This window comes from Callithrix jacchus, chromosome 7 (genome assembly GCF_049354715.1).
Source record: "Callithrix jacchus isolate 240 chromosome 7, calJac240_pri, whole genome shotgun sequence".
NCBI classification, from domain to species: Eukaryota; Metazoa; Chordata; class Mammalia; order Primates; family Cebidae; genus Callithrix; species Callithrix jacchus.
In genome coordinates this window covers 80,202,006-80,224,698 of record NC_133508.1, presented here as the reverse complement: position 1 = coordinate 80,224,698, position 22,693 = coordinate 80,202,006, and the positions used below count along the sequence as shown (strand labels likewise).

At 54.6% G+C, this 22,693-nt stretch overlaps 1 protein-coding gene across 50 annotated transcripts in view; it reads right to left on the bottom strand.

The window, feature by feature from the left end:
- PTPRF (protein tyrosine phosphatase receptor type F) overlaps nucleotides 1-22,693 on the bottom strand; it is a 90,588-nt gene that overhangs the window by 54,682 nt on the left and 13,213 nt on the right. For 42 of the 50 annotated variants that reach the window (XM_054259237.2, XM_054259241.2, XM_054259247.2 and 39 more), the window contains 3 exons: nucleotides 21,949-22,084; nucleotides 13,789-13,934; nucleotides 13,512-13,653 (listed from right to left, as the gene is read on the bottom strand). In XM_054259237.2, coding sequence (XP_054115212.1) covers nucleotides 13,512-13,653; nucleotides 13,789-13,934; nucleotides 21,949-22,039 — 379 coding nt within the window. In that variant the 5' untranslated portion in view covers nucleotides 22,040-22,084. Of the gene's footprint in view, nucleotides 1-2,186; nucleotides 2,353-13,511; nucleotides 13,654-13,788; nucleotides 13,935-21,948; nucleotides 22,085-22,693 lie in introns of those variants that run through there. The other 8 variants (XM_054259246.2, XM_078331464.1, XM_078331475.1 and 5 more) reach the window with 1 other exon arrangement.

Here is a 22,693-nt window from a genome sequence, read left to right as displayed (position 1 = left end):
AGCGCCTGGCATGTTACTCATTCTGTGTTTCTGCTTCTATCTGTGCACGGGGTTCAAGGGCCCACCTCAGAAGGCAATTGTGAGAATTCTATCTGATCACACATGCAAGGTGTTATGGAGCATCTGATGTGGAATTCAGACCCAGCGATTATTAGCTAGTGTAACTAGTAAGGGGCAGACAGTTACTGAGACTAGAGCTGGGAGCTCCCTTTTCCATCTTAGGCTGGTGACAGGCCCTTCCCAATAGGACCAAACCACCAAGCCTTTTCAAGGCCTCAGCAGAGCCTCTCTCCCAGTGTGGACGCCAGGCACAATGAATGTGCGGCAAGGGGAAAATGTGTCCTTTGTCTCCTTGGTAGGGAGAGCTGGGCTCATGGTGGGGGAGACCAGCAACATTCTGTACCTCCCTTCCACAAGCCCAGCACAAGATGGGTGTGTGGGAACATGTGCCAAGGGAAGCCAGGCTTCTATGCCAGAAAAAAGGCACATGGCATCCTCAGATGTGAATAATTTAAAGGCTGGCAGAAACTAGCCCTCTCTGGAGCCTCTTGGAGGCCTGGGGAGAGTGACTGGTAGGCAGGTGAAGAGGGAGTTGGAGGAACCCCAATAGGCAGGAGCAAGTTACCTATCTGCTGCCAGACCCCAGGGGGTGCTCCCCAAGGCTCCAGCTGCCAGGGGCATCCTAAAGGGACTGTAGCCCATCAGGAGCAGGGGTCTCAGGCTAGTGAGCAGTAGGACTCCCAACACTGCCTTCCCACCCCAGCCTTTCCTGGGAGCTGGCTGTGTGTTTCCCCACCTGTAGCCCTAGAAATTCTGGATATAAACCTAGTGTCTCCTTGGCTGTAAATATGATCCCATAGTGCCCTTTCAGCTTTGATTTTTAAAAGTAAAATGTTAAACAGCAGCAAAAGAAGGGAAGGAGCTTGGAAATGAAGAGGACTGGGATGCACCAGGCAGTGGAGCAGCCTCCTTTGGCCCAGCTGCTGCTTGCTTCCATGAGGTGCAGGGCGCATCTCCCCAAGACCTGGGGACACTCAGGGCTGCCAGGGCCATCCTGACCTCTAGGGCACCAGTCTAGTTCTTCTAAGACCTCATTCCTACCTGCTTAGCTTATGGGGAGGACGTGGCCACGGCCTACTAGAGTCAGGCTCCAGGAGTCAAGTGGCCTCCATCTCCACCCACAGATAAGGAAGGGAAGTACAAATGTGTGCAGCCGCGTGTCTCGGAATCTACTCGGAATTCCTTACACGGGGAAGGTCTTTGGGATTTACACCAAATTAAGGACAATTAATTTTCCTCCCTCAATTATCACACCCTCAGTGGCTCTGTCCTTGGCTCAGATCATCCCTCAGGCACCGCCGCCAGAGTCTAAAACTAGCATGTGTAAAGAGCCGTCCGTAAAACAGCGGGACCCAAAAGCCAGTCCCCTGTGCCAACTAGGCTTCTAGACAGCACTCAGAAGGCTACCATTCAGCCACCCAGGGAGGGAAGTGGGTCTCACAGGAGGGCTCCAGCGCCTCAGGAGCAACCCGCTGCTGCCTTTTCCTTCTCTCCCGCCCAGGCACCTCGGAACATTCAAACGCAGCCAAGTACAGCAGCCCTTTCCTGACACCCACCATGCGCCTGGCCCGGCAGAACAATGGGCATCCTGGTGGCTGACCTATCAGCCAGACTGGCACACTGACCAGCTTCCCCCACAGGCACCTGCAGGAGCTGGGTCCACCGAGGCCTGAACACTCAGGTTGAGGACCTGGGCAACCGCTCAGCTGACGTCACATGATCACTCCAAACCCATCAACAACTGGGAAAACTGAGACCCAGGTATGAGGAACAGTAAGATTTACGGAGCATTTACTAGGTTCCAGGTACTACGTTAAAATGCTTTACATCTTTACCAAAGCATTTTACGTAGGTACATGAGCAACCACGGGCTTAGAGAAATCGAGACATCTAGATACCCGCCCAAGGTCACATAGCTACATCAGAGGTGGAGCTGGGAAGAGACCAGGTGGTAGGCCCCCAGCCTCAGCGCTCTAGGCGTGGACACCCTCCCTCCCCCATGCCACGCCCTTAGCCGGCGGGGCTCAGGCTCCACTACAGAGCCCCCGCAGATGCACGGAGGCGTTTGCGTTTACCGCAAAGCGAACCCCCGGGTCCCCCACATGTGGACACTCGCAGTCACGCACCCACGTTCTAACCCCGGGATGCACCAGTCACACCGAGTCCCCTCAAATCACATCCTGTTGGCGCCGAAGGGGAGGAAAGGCCCCTCCCCGCTCCAGGCCGGCCAGTAGCCATGGCGACGGCAGAGCGGCGGGAGCAGCGGCAGAAGAGCTGCGTGTGCCCGAGTACGTGCAGGCAGGCGCGCGCGTCCGCTGTCCGCCCGGGCGCTGCCCTTCCCGCCCCCGCCTGGGTGGAGCCTCCGCACTCCTTCCCAGGCAAGGGCTCCCAAACTCCAGGGAATCCTCCTACTAGGCTTTCCCACTTCCCCGACGCGGCGCTTCCCTCCACCCCCAACTGGGTGCCACCCCCACCCCCACCCCCGGCGCCCCCGCACCGCACAGTGCAGGGAGGAGCCATTTGCCTCCGCAACCTCAGCGCTAGGAGCGTCCGCACTATGCGTCTCAGGGCCATCACCTGATCCCCTGGACGAAAAGAGAAGCCCACGGGGCCTTCAGAGGTACCTATGGGCCCACCGTTTATGGATTTTACCTGCATGCACAGCAGCGTACACACACATTCCCTGGGGTCTCTCCGGCTCACACAGATCTGTGTGCAAGGTGAGGAGTGCGCACATGTGCGCGAATGCCTCCTGCACCTAACTAACTGGCCTTTAGCCACTGCAGCAAAGAGACCTGTCCCCCTTCCGTCGACAGGTTCGGTTGCCCCATGGGCAAAAGATGATGGCAAGGGGTGGGGGTGGGAATAGGGGAGGGGGTGAGGGTGGTGGGAATCTAAGGTTCAGAGGCAGGTGGGAGCTGGGTTAACCTCCCACAGCAGTGTTAGAGCTGATCAGTTAGACTCCATAGCTCACTTGCCATCTTGGTGGCTTCCTGGAGGAGGGAGATTTAAGAACAGGAAACACATGAGCATGGGAGGCAGAAAGCTTTCCAGGGAGGGGGGTAGAAACTGCCTTTGTAAAGGCTGTGGGCAGAGTGGTGGGACAACAGTAGCAAGGCGAGTCTGGTGAGAGTTAGGACATGTGTTGAGGTCCTGACAGATGAGCCCAAGATGGGGGTGGAGGCTGCTGAGGCCCCCTACACAGTACACATAGGTCTCTTTGTCCAGCTCAGCCTTGGACGCCTGAGGGGGAGTCTCTGGGCCAGAGAGAAGGGGTTGAACCAGGGAAGCTGACAGATGGAGACGCCTTGCAGGGTCCCGGGGCAGGCAGCACCGTCTGTCAGTATGACCTTCTCACCCGTGTTTACCCAGCTTCATGGCGTCTCCGTGCAAACGCAGGCACACACCCGCACACATAGACACAGGCTCCCTGGGGTGGCACCGTCTGTGAGCCTGACTGCCTCCCCTGAGCGTGAGTGTTAGGCCTGGCCTCACCCTGCATCTCAACACACAGACACTGTAGAAACATGCACAGCCAGGAACCCATAGAAATAAACATGGAGAGAGAGACAGGTGTAAAAATAGAAACCTACATGTGCATATGGAGGGGCACCTGCAGTGACAAGCACCTGTGGAAACAGACACATGCAAGCAGATCCAGCGGCAGCGCATGCAGAGACACACAAACACACATGTGGAGACATGCAGAGCCAGACACACCTATGCTGAGACACATGCGCCAGGAGACACATGCAGGGACGAGACACATGCAGGAACCTCGTAGGGGGCAGGGCTGCTGGCTCCCCCTGCCCTTCAGCCTCTCCACAGAAGCCAAGGCCACCTCCAGCAGTTCCATCCTCAGTAGGGCCAGGGCCAGACACCCCCCAAAAGTCAAAGGCTGCCCGATCCACACGCTCCCACACTCTCAAGGAGCCCAGCCCCACACCCAGGCTTCCAGGCAGTAAGGGGGGCCTGGGGAGCCTTGGGCCCATCTCCCTTCGCAGCTTTCAGTCTCGATTTTCAGCTGTTTTTCCAAGAGCAAACTCCCACCTCTTCCAGCACTCAGATTTCATCAAACTTGGCATCTTAAAAGCCTGTTTTGTTTTTCAATCTGAGCTGTTTGGGGCCTGTTGGCAGGCACGGCCTCCAGCTCCCAGTCATCCCCCCCTTCTTCCTTGGGTTTCCCTGGCACCCCACATTGCCTTACTCAACCTGGTTGGTGAGGCCTCCCCACCACATGAACCCAGGGGCCATGCCTTGCACACACACCCGCCCCACGCTGCACTTCCGGACTTGGGCCCACACTGGACTCTCCTTTAGTGGCTCTCCCAGCTCAGTCCTACTGCAGGGAGACTCCTGTCATCCATTCACTCCCTAGGTTCAGGCCCTGCTTCAGTCACTCTAGACAGTGATAGCCTCCCTCTCACTGCTCAGCCCTGCAGCCCAGCTGCACCCTACTGCCTCCCGACACCAAGGCCAATGATGGCTCCACGAAATTAATTGTTAAGGACACATGCCAGGTCTCTCAGCAGCACCCTGCCCTGCTGACCACTCCTCCTTTGCACTCTTTTCTCTTAACCCTCTTGGCCTCACACACTCTCCTGGTTTCCCTCCAGCGTCTCAGGAACCTCCTCCCAACATGAAGAGTCAGTTCCTGGGACTCCTGTCCTGGCTCTGGCTCCCTGAGATTTGCTATTTCTCAGCCTGCAAGATGCCAACTCCAGATGTCCCCTAGAGTGCCAGGCAAATGTGTACAAGGCCTCTTTGACACCTCCCCTGGATGCCTGTGCACATGGGGCTCAACAGATTTCTAACGGGACTCACCAACTCGCCTCCTCAAACCTGGTCCTCCTCCAGTACGTGAATCTTAGAAATGGCACCCCCACCTACCCAGCCCCAAGGTCAGGAACCTGGAGCCTTGTACCATCCCAATCCTACAGGTAGCCAGGCAGGCCTCTACTCTTTCTAACCTTTTTTTTTTTTTTTTTTGAGATGGAGTCTCGCTCTGTCGGCCAGGCTGGAGTGTGGTGGTGCCATCATCTCCCTGCAACCTCTGCCTCCCAGGTTCAAGCAATTCTCATGCTCAGCCTCACAAGTAGCTGGGATTACAGGTGCACGCCACCATGTCCAGCTTATTTTTATATTTTTAGTAGAGACAAGGTTTCACCATTTTGGCCAGGCTGGTCTCAATCAAACTCCTGACCCCAAGTGATCTGCCCACCTTGGCCTCCCAAAATGCTAGGATTATAGGTGTGAGCCACCATGCCTGGCCTCTTTCTAACCTTCTAGTAAACTGTTCCCCTTTCTTTCCCTATCATATCCAGATGTGCACCCATGCCAGCTCTTGCCTGGACTGCAACAACCTGTTACTGGTTTCCTTCCACCCCCGACTATGCACCCACAGGGACCTTTCTGAAGCTTAGGTTTGATCGTGTCATTCCTCTGATTAAAATTCAATTGGGAGCAGTGGCTCATGCCTGTGATCCTAGCACTTTGGGAGGCCAAGGTGGGTGTATCACTTCAGGTCAGGAGTTTAAGGTCAGCCTGGCCAACATGGTGAAACCCCATCTCTACTGAAAATACAAAAAATTAGCCATGTGTGGTGGTGCACGCCTGTAATCCCAGTTACTGGGGAGGCTGAGACATGAGAATCGCTTGAACCCCGGAGATGGAGGTTGCAGTGAGCAGATATTAGGCCACTGCACTCCAGCCTGGGTGACAGAGTAAGACTCTGTCTCAAAAAAAAAAAAGAAAACAAAAACAGTCCTTTCTCCTTAGCAAACCAGCGCAGCAAGAGGGAGCACCTTACCAAGATTGGAGAATGCGCACATGCAGGGCATTTGGGCATTTAAACCTCCAACTTGGTAAGCCTATTCCCAGAGCCACTGGATCCACTGTGGTCATGAGGCCAGGTAAGAGGAGAGGATGCATGGCCACACACACAGTAGGCCTTACAAGTACCTATGACTATAGGGGCAGGGGGCCAGGCTGGGTACAGTGGAAGTATCCAGTGTCCATGGCTAACAGAAGAGGCAAGAATACCACCTACTCAGCAGCAGTACCCATTCAGAAGGGAATCCACTTGGGTGCTTGAAGGCAGATCACAGCTAATAAAAATAGGAAACTCCAGGTACCAAGAAAACCAGGGTCTGACCTTCAAGACCCTCTTGGCAGTGCCTACTTACTTAATGCCTCTCCCATCCCCATGCCTGGGGCCTAGAACCTCCAGGAACTGGTTGTAGAACCTCACGTCTGCGTGGATCTGAAATCTATTGTGGTCATGGGGATGGAAGGATGGGTCACACAGGACCACAGCAGCTGGACTAGGGGTATACAGGTCATGCCTCAGTTGCTAAGGGGGGTAGAAGCTGGCCTGGGTTCCAGGTTCTGGGGCCATTTCTACATCCTGTGTTGCAAATCAGGTGAGTGACAGGCCCAGCTTCTGCCAAAGCAGACTGTTACCCAGACCACATGTAGACAATAGAAAGGGTCACATCTTGCTCCGAAAAGCCATCTTGTGCCTGCAATAACCCTTTACCCAGACTCCACAGCCATCAGTCAGGCCTGGGCCAAGACATTCCACCATGGGTGGAAGGAATACACAGGTTTGGAGAAGGGAAGGAGGTGGAGCAGAGAGCGATGACTCCTTGAGAAAACATGCACCCATCTCACAAATGTAAGCTCCCTTACCAGTTCTGCTCCTGGATACCTCAGGACAGGGTCATATGTCGATCACTGGCCCCCTGTCCCTAGGGCTGTTTCCAAAGGGACTGTGTTGGGGAGTGGTCAGGGGGTACTGCAAGAGGTCCCTCATCATCCTACAGGTCCCAAAGCCAGTCAGGGTTAGAGCTCCTGCAGAACCCAGAGGTCCAAGCCCAGTACAGCACTGACTTGCCCCCGCCCTGGCCATTACTTCATGTGCCTGATAACACTTCCCCAGAGCCTGCTCCAAGGCTGGCAACACCAACTCCAGCCAGACACCTGGATTCCCTGGCCCGCATGATATAGGTGGTATGGTCCTGGCTGGTTGGCACGCTGAGGCCAGGTGGGAACAGACAGAAGGGATTGTGGGCTTGGTGGGGTAGAGGAGAGAGAGGAAAGGGGTCCCAAGACCTCTAGCAGGCAGGTCTGGGCAGGATCCCTATCTGTACCCCATCTCCTGGCCTGGCTACAGAGGAGCTGCTGAGGGACCACTGTAGGTGCTGAGAACAGCTCAGCCAGACCATTCTGGCCACATCCAACTCTGTCCAGCTTCCTGGCTGACCAACAGGTCCAAACGGGGATCCTGCGAGGTCCCAGAGACAATGAGCCCAGACACAGCATCTCTGACCTCCTGCCAGTGCCAGACTAACCCCACCACACTTCAGCTCGGGCTGCTTGCTGCCCATTCCTGCTGCTGTCCACACAGCTTGTAAGACGCACACCACCTGCTGTCCACTCCCACCCCACATATACTACCGTGGTACACCTAACTGCCGTGGTACACCTACACACGCAGCCTGCTGCACACCACCTGCTATACACACAAATATACTGCCTGCTGCATATGTACACACACACACACTGCTTGCACACACATTCGCAGCCTGATGCATACACACAGCCTGCTGTACACCACCTGCTATACACACAAATATACTGCCTGTTGCATATGTACACACACACACACTGCTTGCACACACATTCGCAGCCTGATGCATACACACATAGCCTGCTGCACACACCTGCTATACACACAAATATACTGCCTGCTGCATATGTACACACACACACTGCTTGCACACACATTCGCAGCCTGATGCATACACACATAGCCTGCTGCACACACCTGCTATACACACAAATATACTGCCTGTTGCATATGTACACACACACACTGCTTGCACACACATTTGCAGCCTGATGCATACACACATAGCCTGCTGCACACCACACAGCCTGCTGCGCACACATGCACGTACACACACACACACACAGCCCACTACATACCACCTATTATATACACACTGCCTGCTGCAAACCACCTGTTGTACATACCACATAAACACTGCCTACTGTATAGCCCTGCAAGCTACCTGCTGTGCAAATGTGTGTGTGCATGTACACACTGCCTGATACATATACACCCTGGTACATACCATCTGCTGTACACACACACAAACACACTGCCTGCTGCACATACACACATAGCCTGCTACACACCACCTACTGCACACCCCACAAACTACTCTCTGCACATAAACACGCATACACACACCACACACTGCCTGCTACACACCACCTGCTGTACACACACACACACACACAGCCTGATACACATAGGCTACTGAACACCACCTGCTGTACACCCCACTAACAGTTGCTGCATGTTGCATATAAACACACATCACACATTGCGTGATACATACACACACTGCCTGCTACACACCACCCTGCTGTACACATGCATGCACACTGCCTGCTGCACAAACACACAGCCTACTGCACACAACCTGTTGCATACCCTTGCTGCACATAAACACACTGCCTGATAAAAACACAGGTAGCCTGCTGCAGGACACACTGCACACACACACTGCCTACTGCCCACACACTGCCTGATGCATACCCCTTGCTGTATACAACGTATTCACTACCTATTTACACACCACACCCACACACTGCCTGATGCACACACCACCTGCTGTATACCCAGTGCCCTGCCTGAAGCACACATGTGCATACAGACACTGCCTGCTGCATACACAGCCCATAAAGCACATACTACCTCCTGCACACACTGCCCCCTTCCCCACTGCCTGATACTCATGTGTGCAGTCTACTGCACATCCCGTTCTGTGCACACAGCTTACAAAGCAACACCCCTGCTGTATACACTGCACCACACACTTCACACATACACTGCCTTAAACACGGCACACAGGGCACCCACACCACACACAGTGTGCACCTTATCAATGAGCCCAAGACAAACAATGCCACCTGTACTCAGAACCCTTGGAGCCAGGCCCCCAGGACAAGTCCAAAACAGCTCATCCCTGCTCCACAGCCTCTTTCTTCTCCCCGCCTCCTCGTCCCTTCCAGAACCTACCCAAAGTCATCAGTGCTCTCCCCGTACAACTGAATGTCTGGCAGCCTCCTGGGGCTTTCCTGGCCAGTACTTCCAGGCCTTAAACCTGCGGCCCCAGCTGAATCCATGACTTACAGATTGACCTCCAAGCCTTCACTGCCCCCCAGCCTCCTGTAGAGAAAGGCCAGGAATCCGGGCCTACCTCCCCTCCCCCATGGCTCCCCCTCCCTGGTGAGGGAAAATGTCAGATTCCCTGTCTCAGTGGCGGCAGCGGGCGGGTTGGAGGGGGAGTGATTCAGCCGCCGCCTCAAAAGTGCGGAGCGCAGAGCGAGAAGAGCTTTTCCTGCCATTACCCGGCGAGGGAGAGGCTGGCGCGCTAATGGCTTCAATTACCACTCAGACAGGAACACTGGGCGGCAGGCCCCAAGCTCATCACAGCCAGGACGGGCTCACCTCGGCCAGCTTGTGCTGGGCACCCCTACCTCGTACAGTCCTGGTGGGGGTGTCGAGGGGAGGTCACACTGGGAATGACAATCCTGCTCAGAAGTGGGGTGCAAAGGATGCGGCTGTGGGGGGGCACTCCCACGGGCTGTGGTGGGAGTGGCCCTGGAGCCAGAGCAGTCTGGCCTGGTGTGACATGAGGCAAGGGCAGAGGGCACAGAACAGACTGCAGGCCTGGGATCCTTTTCAGGGGAACACTGATCTTCACCTGAGCCAGTTCACTCCAGACAGCCCTCAGTCACTCTTCAAGGAGCCCAGCTCACAAGGAGAGCTGTGTGCAACTCAGGAGTGGGGCTGGACTCTTACTCCTCAGCCCCCAACCAGCTCCATCCTCTCCCCAGCCCTCCTCAGACTGGTGGTGGACTCCCAAGAATGGCTCTGGCTCCTGCCGGCCCCACCCCAGAGCTCCAGTCCAGCCATCCTTTCACCCAGTTCCTGTAGGCACCCAGCTTTCCTGACCCTCCTGGGAGGGAGGGCGCCCCTCCCGCCAGGGGAGGAGTGGGGCGGGGCAGGGGGCAGGTGTTCACCCTCTGGGCTGCCTCCCTCTGGCCCTCCCCTGGCCCGCCTTTCTGTCAAGCCCCATGCTGGTCAAGGTTACGCAGACCAACAGGGTAAGTCAGCATTTTGTCTTCCTGGTGCTGTGTTTCAGAAGTAGGAGGGGCTCACTCAGACCCACAGCTCCACACCCTTCCCCGGAGCATGGACAGAGCCTGGGTACTTGCCCCACATTCTCCCCAGCCTCATCAGACACTCCTCATCTCACACACCAGAAGCACAAACACATACTGCCGGTCCCTGGTAGAAAAACCCAACGAGACACCTCCTGCCAGTGCTTTTGTTTTTTTTGAGATGGAGTCTTCTGTCGCCCAGGCTGGAGTGCAGTGGCACAATCTAAGCTCGCTGTAAACTTCTCCTTCTGGGTTCAAGCAATACTCCTGCCTTAGCCTCTGAAATAGCTGGGATTATAGGCATGTGCCGCCACGCCATGTTAATTTTGTATTTTTTAGTAGAGACAGGGTTTCGCCATGTTGGCCGAGATGGTCTCAAACTCCTGACCTCAAGTGATCTGCCTGCCTCAGCCTTCCAAAGTGCTGGGATTACAGATGTGAGCCACCGCACCCAGCCCCCTCCTGTCAGTCTGAGTGGGTCCTTCTCACTCCATTCCTGAAAGACTACCTCCATCCTCCTCAACCCTTTGAAAGATAAGGCTACCCAGGGCAGTGGCAGAGGTAAGAGAGCTCCTGACACAGGAACTGGGGCTTAGGCATTTTCTAAGGACTTCTTTTTCAACACTGACAAGGAGGCCCTGTTCCCCAATCTGAGCGCCTGAAAATAAGCCCTCTGGGGCATCCGGTCCTTCTGCCACTTCCAAAATTCCTAGCAGATGGCTCCCTGCTAGGACAGATGCCAACAGGAGGATGGGCAGTGTTGAAATATTTGCCCCCCCCGATCATGAGTGGGGAAACTGAGGTCAGGAGTGGCAGGGAGGAGCCTGAAAACACTCAGCAATCAGTGATCCTGGCCCAGGCCTGTTCTCTGGGTTCCTGTTCCACAACTAAGTCCTCCGTAGGAGCAGACGGTGGGACTGCACCACCGGATGGTGCCAGGCAGCACAGAGGCCAACCACCTTCAGCTCACAGGGTGAGGCCTCAAGATATACAGCTTCCAGCCCCAGCTACCAACATTCACACTCCTGAGAAGTGCTTCACACATAGCATTCAACCTTCTAAATCAGCTTGGGTGGTAGGCATTATATCCATTTACAGATGGAGCAAATGAGGCTCAAACACATAGTTACTGGCCCAAGGTCACATGGGAAGTGAGTGGTCCAGAGTTTTAACCACTGTCCTCCACGGCCCCTCTAAGCTTGTAGAACCCATGGACTCATATGAGACACAGATGCAAAAGAGTAACCGAATGGAGATGCATGTATGAACAGATAAAGCCACGGAGTAAAAATGGCCAATGTGGAAAGATGTTCAGCTGTTCTTGTAATCAAAGAAATGCAAATTAAATTGAGATACCATTTTTTGCCTATTAATTTGGCAAAAAATATTTTTTTTGGCCAGGCACAGTGGCTCACGCCTGTAATCCCAGCACTTTGGAAAGTTGAGTGAGGTGGGCGGATCATGAGGTCAAGAGATCGAAACCATCCTGGCCAACATGGTAAAACCCCATCTCTACTAAAAATACAAAAATTAGCTGGGTGTGGTGGCGTGCTCCTGTAGTCTCAGCTACTCAGGAGGCTGAGGCAGGAGAATTGCTTGAACCCACGAGGTAGAAGTTGCAGTGAGACAAGATCATGCCATTGCACTCCAGCCTGGCGACAGAGCAAGACTCCTTCTCAAACAAAACGAAAACAAAACAAGATTTTTAAAAATGATAAAATGATATGTGCAGGGAAGAGGCCCTCTTCTGCCCTGCTTGGCAGGAGAATGAACTGACACAATCTTCTGGAAACACTGAAAGGCTTAAAAATGCATGTGCCCTTTGACTCAGCAATTCTACTTCCATGAATCTAGAATAAGGAAATAATCAGGAAGGTGAACACATCCATCTGCAAAGATGTGTATAGCACTGTATTTATAGAAGCAAAAAACTGGGAACATATGTGTCCAACAATAAGGGAATGGCTGAATAAATTAGGGTACTTCCATGAGACAGCTTACCCATAGCCATTAAGAATAATGATACAGGCTGGTGCGGTGGCTCACACCCATAATCCCAACATTTTGGGACGTTGAGGTGGGTGGATCACCTGAGGTCAGAAGTTTGAGATCTGTCTGGCCAATATGGTGAAACCCCATTTCTACTAAAAATATGAAAATTAGCCAGGTGTAGTGGCATGCACCTGTAGTCCCAGCTACTTGGAAGGCCAAGGCAGGAGAATTGCTTGAACCCAGAAGGCGGAGGTTGCAGTAAGCTGAGATCATGCCACTGCACTCCAGCCTGGGCAACAAGAGCAAGACTTTGTCCCCCCAACCACCCCCACTCCGCAAAAAAAAGAAAGCAACAATTGATGCTATACTCAGAAAATACAGACACATTCAGACTGATGAATCCGTTGTGGTTGGGGTCTGATCATGTCACCCCCACCCTGTTTGTGGCTTCCTATGTCCCCAGCAGAGTGTTCATTTCTCAGCCAGATCCTGTGTAATCTGGCCTCCAACCTCTCCAGACTCATGCTGAATTGCTTTCCCCTTCTTCCTGTGCTCTCTAGCTCCCCCTCTGCCCTCGAGAAAACCCAAATTGAACTACTCAGAGTTATCTGAAAGCTCCAGTCTCTCGTTTCTGGGCCTGGGCACCTGCCTAGCTGCCAACTGCCACCCCCAACTCCTATCTGTCCTCGAGACTTGGCTTAGACACAGCTCCCTCCTCCTTGGTGCTCAGAGGACTTCAAGATGGTCCAGGTAGTGTTTGTGAATGAATGGAGAAGCCACCAAGTGAGGGAAGACACTAAAATCCACAGACAGAGCCCCAGCCCTCAGCCCACAGGGGCAACAAGGAACATACCTGACACCTATGGCCAGGCTCCAAATGGAAATCAGGTCCACTGCCACAGCCACAGCCATGTAACACAAGGGATACACAACTGCAGCTCCACACCTCCAGTCAGACCCCAGACCCCACCCAAGCGACGAGCCGGCTTAGCAGTATAATATAAAGGCACCATGCCTTACACAGCTGGCCTCAGCATAAGCCACACAATTCGGACCAGATCCAATGACTATCCCTGTCTACCACTGACTTTCGCCAACCCCAAGGTGGACAGTCCCCTTCTACCAAAGACGCATGGGTCCAGGGCAGGATCAGGGCTGGCTGGCTCTTCCCACACCTCAGCCCAGCAACCCACTGTGCCACATGTCTCCCTAGCACGTACCTTCGAGCACTGAGAGCTTGGCACTAGTGTTGATCTCACCCAGGCTGTTGGTGGCTGTGCATTCATAGATGGCTTCATCTCGCTGCACCCGCAACGGCTGGATCCGCAGCACTGACCCTGCCCCATCATCAAACTCAATTACCTGTCAGAGGACAGACATGGGGTCACAGCCTACTCAGGACACAGGACCCAAAGGCCCAGGGGGAGGGAGAATGAAAGGAGAGAATAGGGGACCAGACCTCAGAGTGGGCAGACCCTGAGCCCATTATGGACATACCTCAAAGCGCTGGGAGCTGACTTTCTTTCCCTTCTTCATCCATGTGATGCGTGGCTTGGGTTCCCCTGTGGCTTGGCACACGAAGGAGGCTACCCCTCCTGACAGCCCAGTCTGGTCCTCAGGGACTCTAATGAAGACAGGTTTGCCTGGAAGAGATGGAGATGCCACAGCACAGTCACTACAGGAATGACCAATGAGGCAAGCAGCAGTCACGGGGGCAGAAAGACAGACCTACGAAGAAAACAGTGACAGCTAACCTTCATGTAGCACTTTGTATGTGCCAGGCACTGTTCTGAGAGTTTCACGTTTATTAATTCTTTTAAGCATGAAGCCTGTGCTATAACTGTATCTGTTTCTAGAGACCCAGAGAGGTTAAGGGATTTGTCCAATATGACACAGCTGGTTAAGTAAGTGGCAGCACTCAGATCTCAACCCAGGTGTTTTGTTTTAACACAAAAACCTCTCTAGCTCCCTCTGAACAGAGTGGGAGCTAGAGAGCACTGTGACTACTGCACCCTTCTGTTGGCCACCCCCCATCCATTCCAAGCTCCAGGAAAAAGGCGTCCTGGAGAGCTGCTGGGAAGAGCTCCAGCTCTCTCTGAGAGCTGTCCCTCCCCCTGCTCTCCATCTCGGTGATGGCACCGTCATCCACCCCGGGGCTCCAGCCAGGAACCGTGACTCCTCCCTCTCTCCTGGCCCCCACATACCAGCAGCAGTCCCAAAGGCCTAGATAGTCCAGCTCCTAAGAATCTCTGGATGTCTTCCCAGGTGAACACTTTCCTGTAAATCTGCCCCTCTCACCCCTCCCCCACTGACTTGGTTATTGCTTTCTGACAGTTTCCCCAAGGTGTCCAAAGGGAGGCAGAGGGAGGAAAAGAAAGGTGGGGGCTCAGACACAGCACTGCCGCACCCTCATCACCTTGGTACACATACCAGGGACAACTTGCACCCTATATCCCTAAGAATTCCTAGAGTCATGAACCCAGAAAAACCTGACCCACGTGCTACAATCTTGTAGCAATAGCTCTTTAATCCTGACAGCTATCCATTTCCTATTAATCAGGCCAATGAACAGCTCCAAAAAGGCCAGTAGTACCGTGAGAAATGACCTTTCAGACCACCTGTTCGGTGCCCAGGAGCCCAGGCCCAGCCTGGTCCCTGGCACAGAAATGTGTGCAATGATGATGATCCTTTGCCAAGCATGCCCTCTGCACCAGGCTCTTTATCTTTAGTCCTTTATTGCTATTATCCCCAGTTTAAAGGCTCAGAGGGGTCAAGTCACTTGTCCAAGGTCACATACCAGTGGGGGACACATCTGGGACCTGAATTCAGGCATGTTTGACTGCAAAACACCTGGTACAAAACAGTTCACACAAGATTGTTGGGGACCTTGTCAAGATCAGGGTCGGTGGAGTGGTGGGGGCCAAAGCCAGACCAAAGAAGGCCAAAGAATGACTGGGAGGCGATGAGGGAGAGAGGAGAGTACAGGTGACTTACAGCAGGCGGCTGGGAAGGATAAGCGGGGAGGGAGGTTTGTGAATTTTTGTTTCTTTTTGTCTAGAAGACAGATATGAAAGGGAGTGTTTAAATACTGATGGGAGCTAGCAGAGAGGGAGAAGGTGCTGATCCAGCTGAGAAGGGATGGAAGATGGGGCAGAGTCTCCCAGGAGAAGAGGGTGTAGGGGAGCAGGGTAGGGAGTGGCAGCTGCAGGTACCAGCAGGGAAGGAACTTTTGAGAATTCCAGGCCCAGGGGCTCTGGGGGTTTTATGTAATTATTATGCAAGTCAGTCATCATCTCTGGGCCTCTGTTTTCCCATCTGCAAAACAGTGACCCAGGATTCCATCACAGACAGAATGAGATGTCTGTAAACCGCTCCACATGGTGGGCCTTCCCTGAGGGAAGTATTATCAGTCTTAAAACAATTCCAATGAGGTAGGTGGTATTATTATCCCCATTTAAGAGATGGGGAAATAGAGGCTCAGAGGGTGAAATGACTGACAAATCAGAGTGATGTGGGAGTGGAGCCAGGGTTTGATCCAGGTTTCTAACTCCTAAGCTAACCTCTGGCCTTCCCTGGAGGGAGGCCTTGGGACTGACTGATTATGCTCTTAGAGTGCCTAGTGCAAAGCTCCAGCAGCCAGCTCAGAGGCTGTGGGGGCCAGAAAGACAAGGAGACACCACAGAAAGGCCAGAAGGGCAGCATGCCTTGCCCTTCCCAAATGCCCTCCTGTAGTTGGGAGGCTCCAGGCTGTCTGCAAAGTTGGCCTCTCAGACATGACTCTCCTACTCAGGCCCCACTGCGGGGTGTCTCCTGCCCCTCTCCCCCTGCCGACTTGAAGCCCTCCACAGAGCAGCTCAGGGTTCTCCATCTTCGCTGCCACACCCTAGTCCAGATACTACCTTCCATTGATGGGCACCCCACTGGCCTAATGCAGGAGCCCCTGCCTCCAGGCTTGCACCATGCCTCCCATCTGTTCTCTACTCAGCGTCCAGAGTAAGCTGACAAACTCCCTCACACTCCGCCCTCATCAAAACCCTCCAAAGGCCTCCCAAGTCACTCTCAAAACAAGACTGGACACCTATTACCATAGACAAAGCCACTGGGTCTGATCCAGTTGCTCTCCCCAGAGCCCCAGCTTTGGCTCCTCTCAAGCAGCAAAGCAATGTTCCCTGCAGCCACAGAGCCTTTGCATAAGCTGCTGCTTCTGCCAATCTCCACCAAACCCTCTAACTCCCATTTACCCTTCTGCTAACTATTTAAATATCACAGCCTGGGAAAACCTCCTCCAGTCCCCCTGCCCCCAACTCATCAGCTCAGTTCCTGGTTTGAAATTCCCGGGTAACTCCTTTGCCTCCCACAGCACTGCTCCTAGCTTGTTAGGTACCAGCTGAGCTTTTATAACTTTCACTCACGGTTTATTATGTACACGTGCCAGGTTATTACTTTTTACACGTTTTTGGTGAGTGTTTGATTAATAGCTGCTTACCCTCCTAGAACATACCATGCTTGTCTGGTTTCCTGTCCCAGTGTCTGACCCAGTTTCTAGCACCCAGGGGTGCAGATTTAAAGAAAGACCAAGCAGAGAAACTGAGGAGGAAGAGGACTTCGGCCCCTGCTACACCAGGGGAGAGAAACCCCTGGGGAGAAGGTGCCCCTCCAGTTCCTGTCGGGACGTGCTGTGGCAGAAACCGGGAGGCTGGAACCTGCTGAACCGGAATGGCCAGGCGAGTGCGCCTGGAGGCGGGGCGGGGCGGGGCCTCCGCTCCACACAAAGAAGCCAGAGGAGACGCTGGGGAGAGCCAGGTGTGGGTCACCAGCGGCCAGGAAGAGGGAGGGCCCGAGAGCCGTGGGAGGCTGGGCTGTGCCCAACGCCTGGGGCTATCGAGGAGGCAGAACAACTCCCCTCCTTTGGAGGCTGGAGGGGAGCCCGTAACCTGCCCGCCCACCCAACAGACTCGGCCAGGCTGGCCCAGTGCAGCCCAGGGGGCCGGGCAGGCAGGCCCCGCCCCTGCCCCTCAACCAGGCCTCACCCACAGCTTCCCTCCAATCCACCTCTATCCACAGGACACAGCCCCAAAGACGAGGCGTTGCCCCTTTTGTTCAGCAGAGGATCTTTGGGGAGTACAGATCTGACCACACCTCTCCTCAGCTACCAACAGGCCTTATGCTCCTCTCTACGCTCCCCTCGTTAATGTGCTCCTTCCTCCTAAGCTCTCAGGCTTACTGTTCTTTAGTCTTTTTCTTTTTTTTTTTTTTTTGAGAGAGGGTCTCAGTTTGTCACCCAGGTTGGAGTGCAGAGGCATGATCTTGGCTCACTATAAGCTCTGCCTCCATCTCCTCTCAAGCAATCCTCCCACCTCAGCCACAGGCGCTCACCACCATGCCTGGCTAATTTTTTGTATTTTTGGTAGAGACAGGGTTTCACCACGTTGCCCAGGCTGGTCTCAAACTCCTGAACTCAAGTAATCCATGTGCCTTGGCCTTCCAAAGTGCTGGGATTACAGGTGTGAGCCACCACACCCGGCTTTACTCTTTCGACAAGTATTTTTTGACTACCTACTATAGTACAGGCCCGGCACTGTGCAGAGCACACAGTTTGGACTCACAACCCAGGCCACCCTGACAGGCCAGGCCCACGGGCTCCTCCCTGCTTTTGTGCCCGCCTACCCCAGCCCCTCTCTAAAGTACCACCGCACCAAGCTGCTGTAGGAGCCTGCTGTGTCTCATGACTAGAGGTGCTGGGGCTTCCCATCCCAGCACTGATCATATCCCAGTGTCAGGTCCCAAGTTACTTTGACTACTCAGCCCAGTGCCTGACTCACACCGGGTGTTCAGTGAGGGTCTGAACACAACTTCTGAGATGGGGTCAACAGGGAGTCCCCAGTGCACACCAGGAGGGACTTTTTGCCAGTTACCCACTGCGAACTGGCCTGACACCCCACGAGAGCATGTCCCCTTCTCGACACACACAGTGGTCATGGGCCACAGAGCCCTTTGAGTACAGCCCCCACTGGTATGCCCAGCAACATTCTTGGGCCACCAAGCCCATGCAAGGTGGGAGAAAGTGGCCTACGAAAGAAATAAGTGGAACTGGCTGAAGCAGGGGGCTATATACCTCCTAGGGAGGCTGTAGGGGTCCAGCCCCAGGGACAGTCAAACTGGGCCACTGTCAAGGCTCTTCTATGGAGAGACTGACTGTTATTCTGTGCCTTTCCCGTGGAGTATACTTACACTTGTACACAAAGAGAACACGGAGGCAGAGGGCAGACACAGGGCAGTGAGGGCCGGTGAGGGCAGGGCAGGAAGCTTCTGGAGAGGCAGATTTCCCAGCTGAGCAGCTTAACCATCTGGGACTCAGTGAGGTCCTGTGACTGCTCCTGGTGCCACCTGGAGCCCACTCAGAGACAAGCCTGGTTCCCAGGGACAGAGTGAGAGCCCCAGGTCATGGCCTCAGATAAGGGGAGCACACACTAGGTTCCAGGCTCCCGGTCCATGTCACCTCAACTAACCTTTCCAAGTAGGAGTGATTATCCCCCTTGTGCAATAGGAAAATAGGCCAGGAGAGAGAAAGCAAGGAACCTGCTGGAAGTCCCACAGGGAGCAGACTCTAGATAGGCCCCCCATAGAAGGAAGGGGAGAGCACTACAGACCCCATATACTCCACAGGCTCTGGGGAGGAGGGAAATGACACAATAGACACACGCCCAGCTCCTCAGGCCTCTGCCCACCTCTAACCACCCACCCCTCTAGCCAGCGCGCATCCTGCTCTGGGCTCCTAGGATTCTGGGTAACCAGGCCAAAACCAGGGTCTCACTCCCACCTAGTCCTGGGACCCCACCTCTGTCCCATGCTATCAGGTTCTCACCGTGGCTCTCCCATGAAGTCCATAGAGAAGGCCAGGCACATTCCTGCTTCTTCCTCCCAACCCCACCTCATTAGGCAATACCCCCCACCAATCAGCAAAGTTCCACTCATCCTCCAGGAAGCCTTCCAACTCCCCTCTTAAGATGTTTCCGCCATGGCCTGTGTCAGTGCCACCCACCCAGCACACCCTATGGTCAGTGCTCATAACCCTGTGCCTCCACACCGCAGGTCCTGTCTGAAGGCAGGCACCCAACACGCACTTGAGATCAGTAAACACCTCTGCCCTGGCTCAGGACACCTCTGGCCCCACAACCTCCCCTCCTGAGAAGCCACGAAGCCCTGGCTGGGGAAGCTGCGCTGTGGCAGATCCAGCCCCAGTGTGTGCCCAGATCTCCACTGGAGCTGCCGTGGCACTGCCACTGGGGCCTCTGGGCTAACTCTTGGCAGCTGCTTCTCCACCCCCTTCTCTCCACTCCCCTCAGAGGCCAGGGCCCCCATTCATTTGTCTCGTTAAGAGGCCTATTGAAACACATTTGTCCTCTCCGTGCTTCACTGCCCCAGCAGTCAATTCTCTGGGGTGCCTACCCTACTATCTGCAGCTTCCCTGTCCATGTATGTGGCTGCTTGCCCCTGGCTAGTAGTCACCTAAGCTCAGCCCGAGCCTGGCCACAGTGCAGAGACAGATCCAAAAGTGTGCGCAGTGTGAGACAGGCCCGGGGAACAGACCCTGGCTCCTGGGGCTTGGTCACCATGACCCCCAGCCCAGGCTGTCCCATGGCTCACTGCCTAGGAGAAGCCAGCTGGGAGGTTCTTGACTTTGCTTTAAAAACTGTTCTGCCTTGCCCCTACCAATTCTTACTGAGAATTGGTGAACCACTGAGAGAAGTCAGCATGGTGGGTGTGTGGGGGGTGGGGACAGCCAGGGATGAGGTTGACAAAGGCTTGATAATGCAGAGCCTAGAGGAGGGTTACGACCCTGGGGGCCGGAGGGAATGAAGCATTCTAAACTGAGGAGTAACACAACGATGTTTTCACCCTATGACATGACTCTTCCTTTGGCATGCAGAATGGATTAGGAAGGAGAAGACTGGAAGCAGGGTAACTGTCAGGAGGCTGTTTCGTGCAAAAGCCCAAGCAAGAGCTGAGGGTGGCTTGAATGAAGGCGGCAGAGAGAAGTGGATGCATTCCAAAGATATTCAGAAGGTAGAAGCAACGGAACTTGGTGATGGATTTGATGTGGGATAATGACGGAGGGAAGAGGCTGGAGGAGGCCCAGGTTCTGACTTGGGTGACCGGGTGGGTGGTAATGCCTTTCACGGGAGGAACACGGGAAGACAGCAGGCTGAGGGATGAGAGTGAGGGTACAGGTTGGGGTGTGTTGGGTCTGAGGCAGAAGGAAAAGGACAGCTCTTCTCCCAGGAAGTGTTATCTGTTGAAGCCCAGCTGGATCATCCTCCTCCCGCCCTGGAGCTCCTGTCTGAAGGCCCTGAGAGTGTCTGCGGTAGGGGTGGAGGGCAAGGACAGTATTTATGTCCAAGAGCTACTGACCACACCTGGACAAGCCTTCACCTTCCTGCCAACTACCGGGGTCACACCTGACAGGGCTTTCTACTCCAACCTGCCCCTGCAGGCTCCAGCCAGGCCTGGAGATCCCCTGCCCCACTTCCCCACGTGATTCCCCACCGGTCTTCTTCCTTGCTTTCACCTGCTCAGCCCTCTCTTTGGCACCTGGTGCTCCCATGACCCTTCTCTCCTTTCCCTTCTAGCTCCACCTAGGACCCAGCACCTGAGGACAAAGGGCGGGGCCACGCCAGTCCCTCCTGACTCCAGAATCACCCCACTCTGAATAATTAATGAGCCATTAGAAGAAAGAGCCCTGGTGGGGCAAAGGGAGAGATCTGTTCCCAGAGATACAGAGGCAAGTTAGGGGAGCTCTATGGCCTGCTGACCCATGGAATGACCCCGGGGTTGGCCCTGGATCACCCCTGGGTTCTGGACAGGCCAGGAACAGCCCCTTCCCCCAGGGACCTTGGCTCCAACCTCGCCCCTCCCCCTGAGCCTGCAGATTGGCTGAATCTGCCCTGTGCCCCGCCTCCCACCAGTAACCAAGCAGTGGTAACCATGGTGACGGAACGGGCTGAGGCCAGTCTCAGAGTGCCAGGCAGGGGGAAGGGCAGCAGGAAAGGGACCAAAGTTCAGAGTTGGATCTGGATGGGGACAATTCCACCCCACTCCAATACAAACACACACAGGAAGGTCCCCATGAAAGGAGAAGGAGGGGCTCAGATAACCACACTTGGCTCCTGAGGGTCCACCCTAGGGGAAGAGCTATTGGTGGTTCCTGCTTTTGACCCCCCCTGGACCTATGGACACACCTGGCATCCTGGACACACATCCGCACGCATGCCCTGTGTGCCACCCCCCCATTGCCATGCCACCCACTGGCTGTAGCTCACACTGTGCCTTCAGCACAGATCTGCAACAGTGGACACAGCGCACACATGGATACATCACACAATGACCACAGGAATCAAGAATATGTCTCACCCCAGCCCCAAAAGACAGGATCACGATTCGACTGCCCCGCTCTGGTGCCTGAAGATGCTCTTAAGTACCCAGGTATTCCTTAGAAAGAGACTCTCCATGCAGTGGGGCTCTCTAGGACAGAAGGTCTAAAGGGTTTCCGGCCATCCTATCTCTCCCAGTGGCTGGTCTGTCCCCATCCCGGAGTCCTGCAGGGAAGGATGCCACCTTTCAAGCTGGGAGATCTGCACCTTGAGGGGTCAGACTTACTGTCACCATGGGCGCCTGCTACCAAACCAAGCATCACCAGTGCAGGTACAAGGGGCACCATCGTCCTCCCTGGGGCTGGCTCGGGGGCCATCCAGGGCTCTAGCTTCACAGCCAGCCACAGCCCAGGACGATCAACCTGTAATGGAGAGAAGGGCAGAGCCAGTTAGCTAGTAGTCACCAGTGTCCCTAATGCCCACCCCTGCTGCTTCCTGACTCCCACTCATCCTCACTGACCATCAGAGCCTAGTTCAACAGACCCCCCCAACTTGGACTGTGCAATGACCACAGTGGCCACCCAAGCTCCTCACTGATTCCCCAACAACCAGAAAGACAGCCCAACAGTCACACTGGAGGCAGAAAGAGTGCAGGAGGCCTTCAGGCCATTCTCTAAACCTCAGTAGGGGGTACAGGGAGCAGCTGAGACCAGAGGATGTATAGTATGCTCCATTCCAGACCTTGAGCTCCAACTCAGCCCCACAAGAGGACAGGGAAACAGGGTCAGAGAGACACTTAGGTGGGACAGAGGACAGAAAGACAAGACAGAGACAGGGAGAAGTGAGGGGCTAAGCAGACCGACTCTGGAGTCTCCCCAAAAGCAGCCAGTTGCCCCTCCTCTCCCTAGCAGGAGGGAGAAGGTGGGAGGCCGGACTCTACAAGCACGCTAAGCACAGGCCTCAGAACACAGGCTTGTTAGCAGAAGACAGGTATCAGAGGCGTCCAGCCAAAGCCACAGCCCATCAGAGCT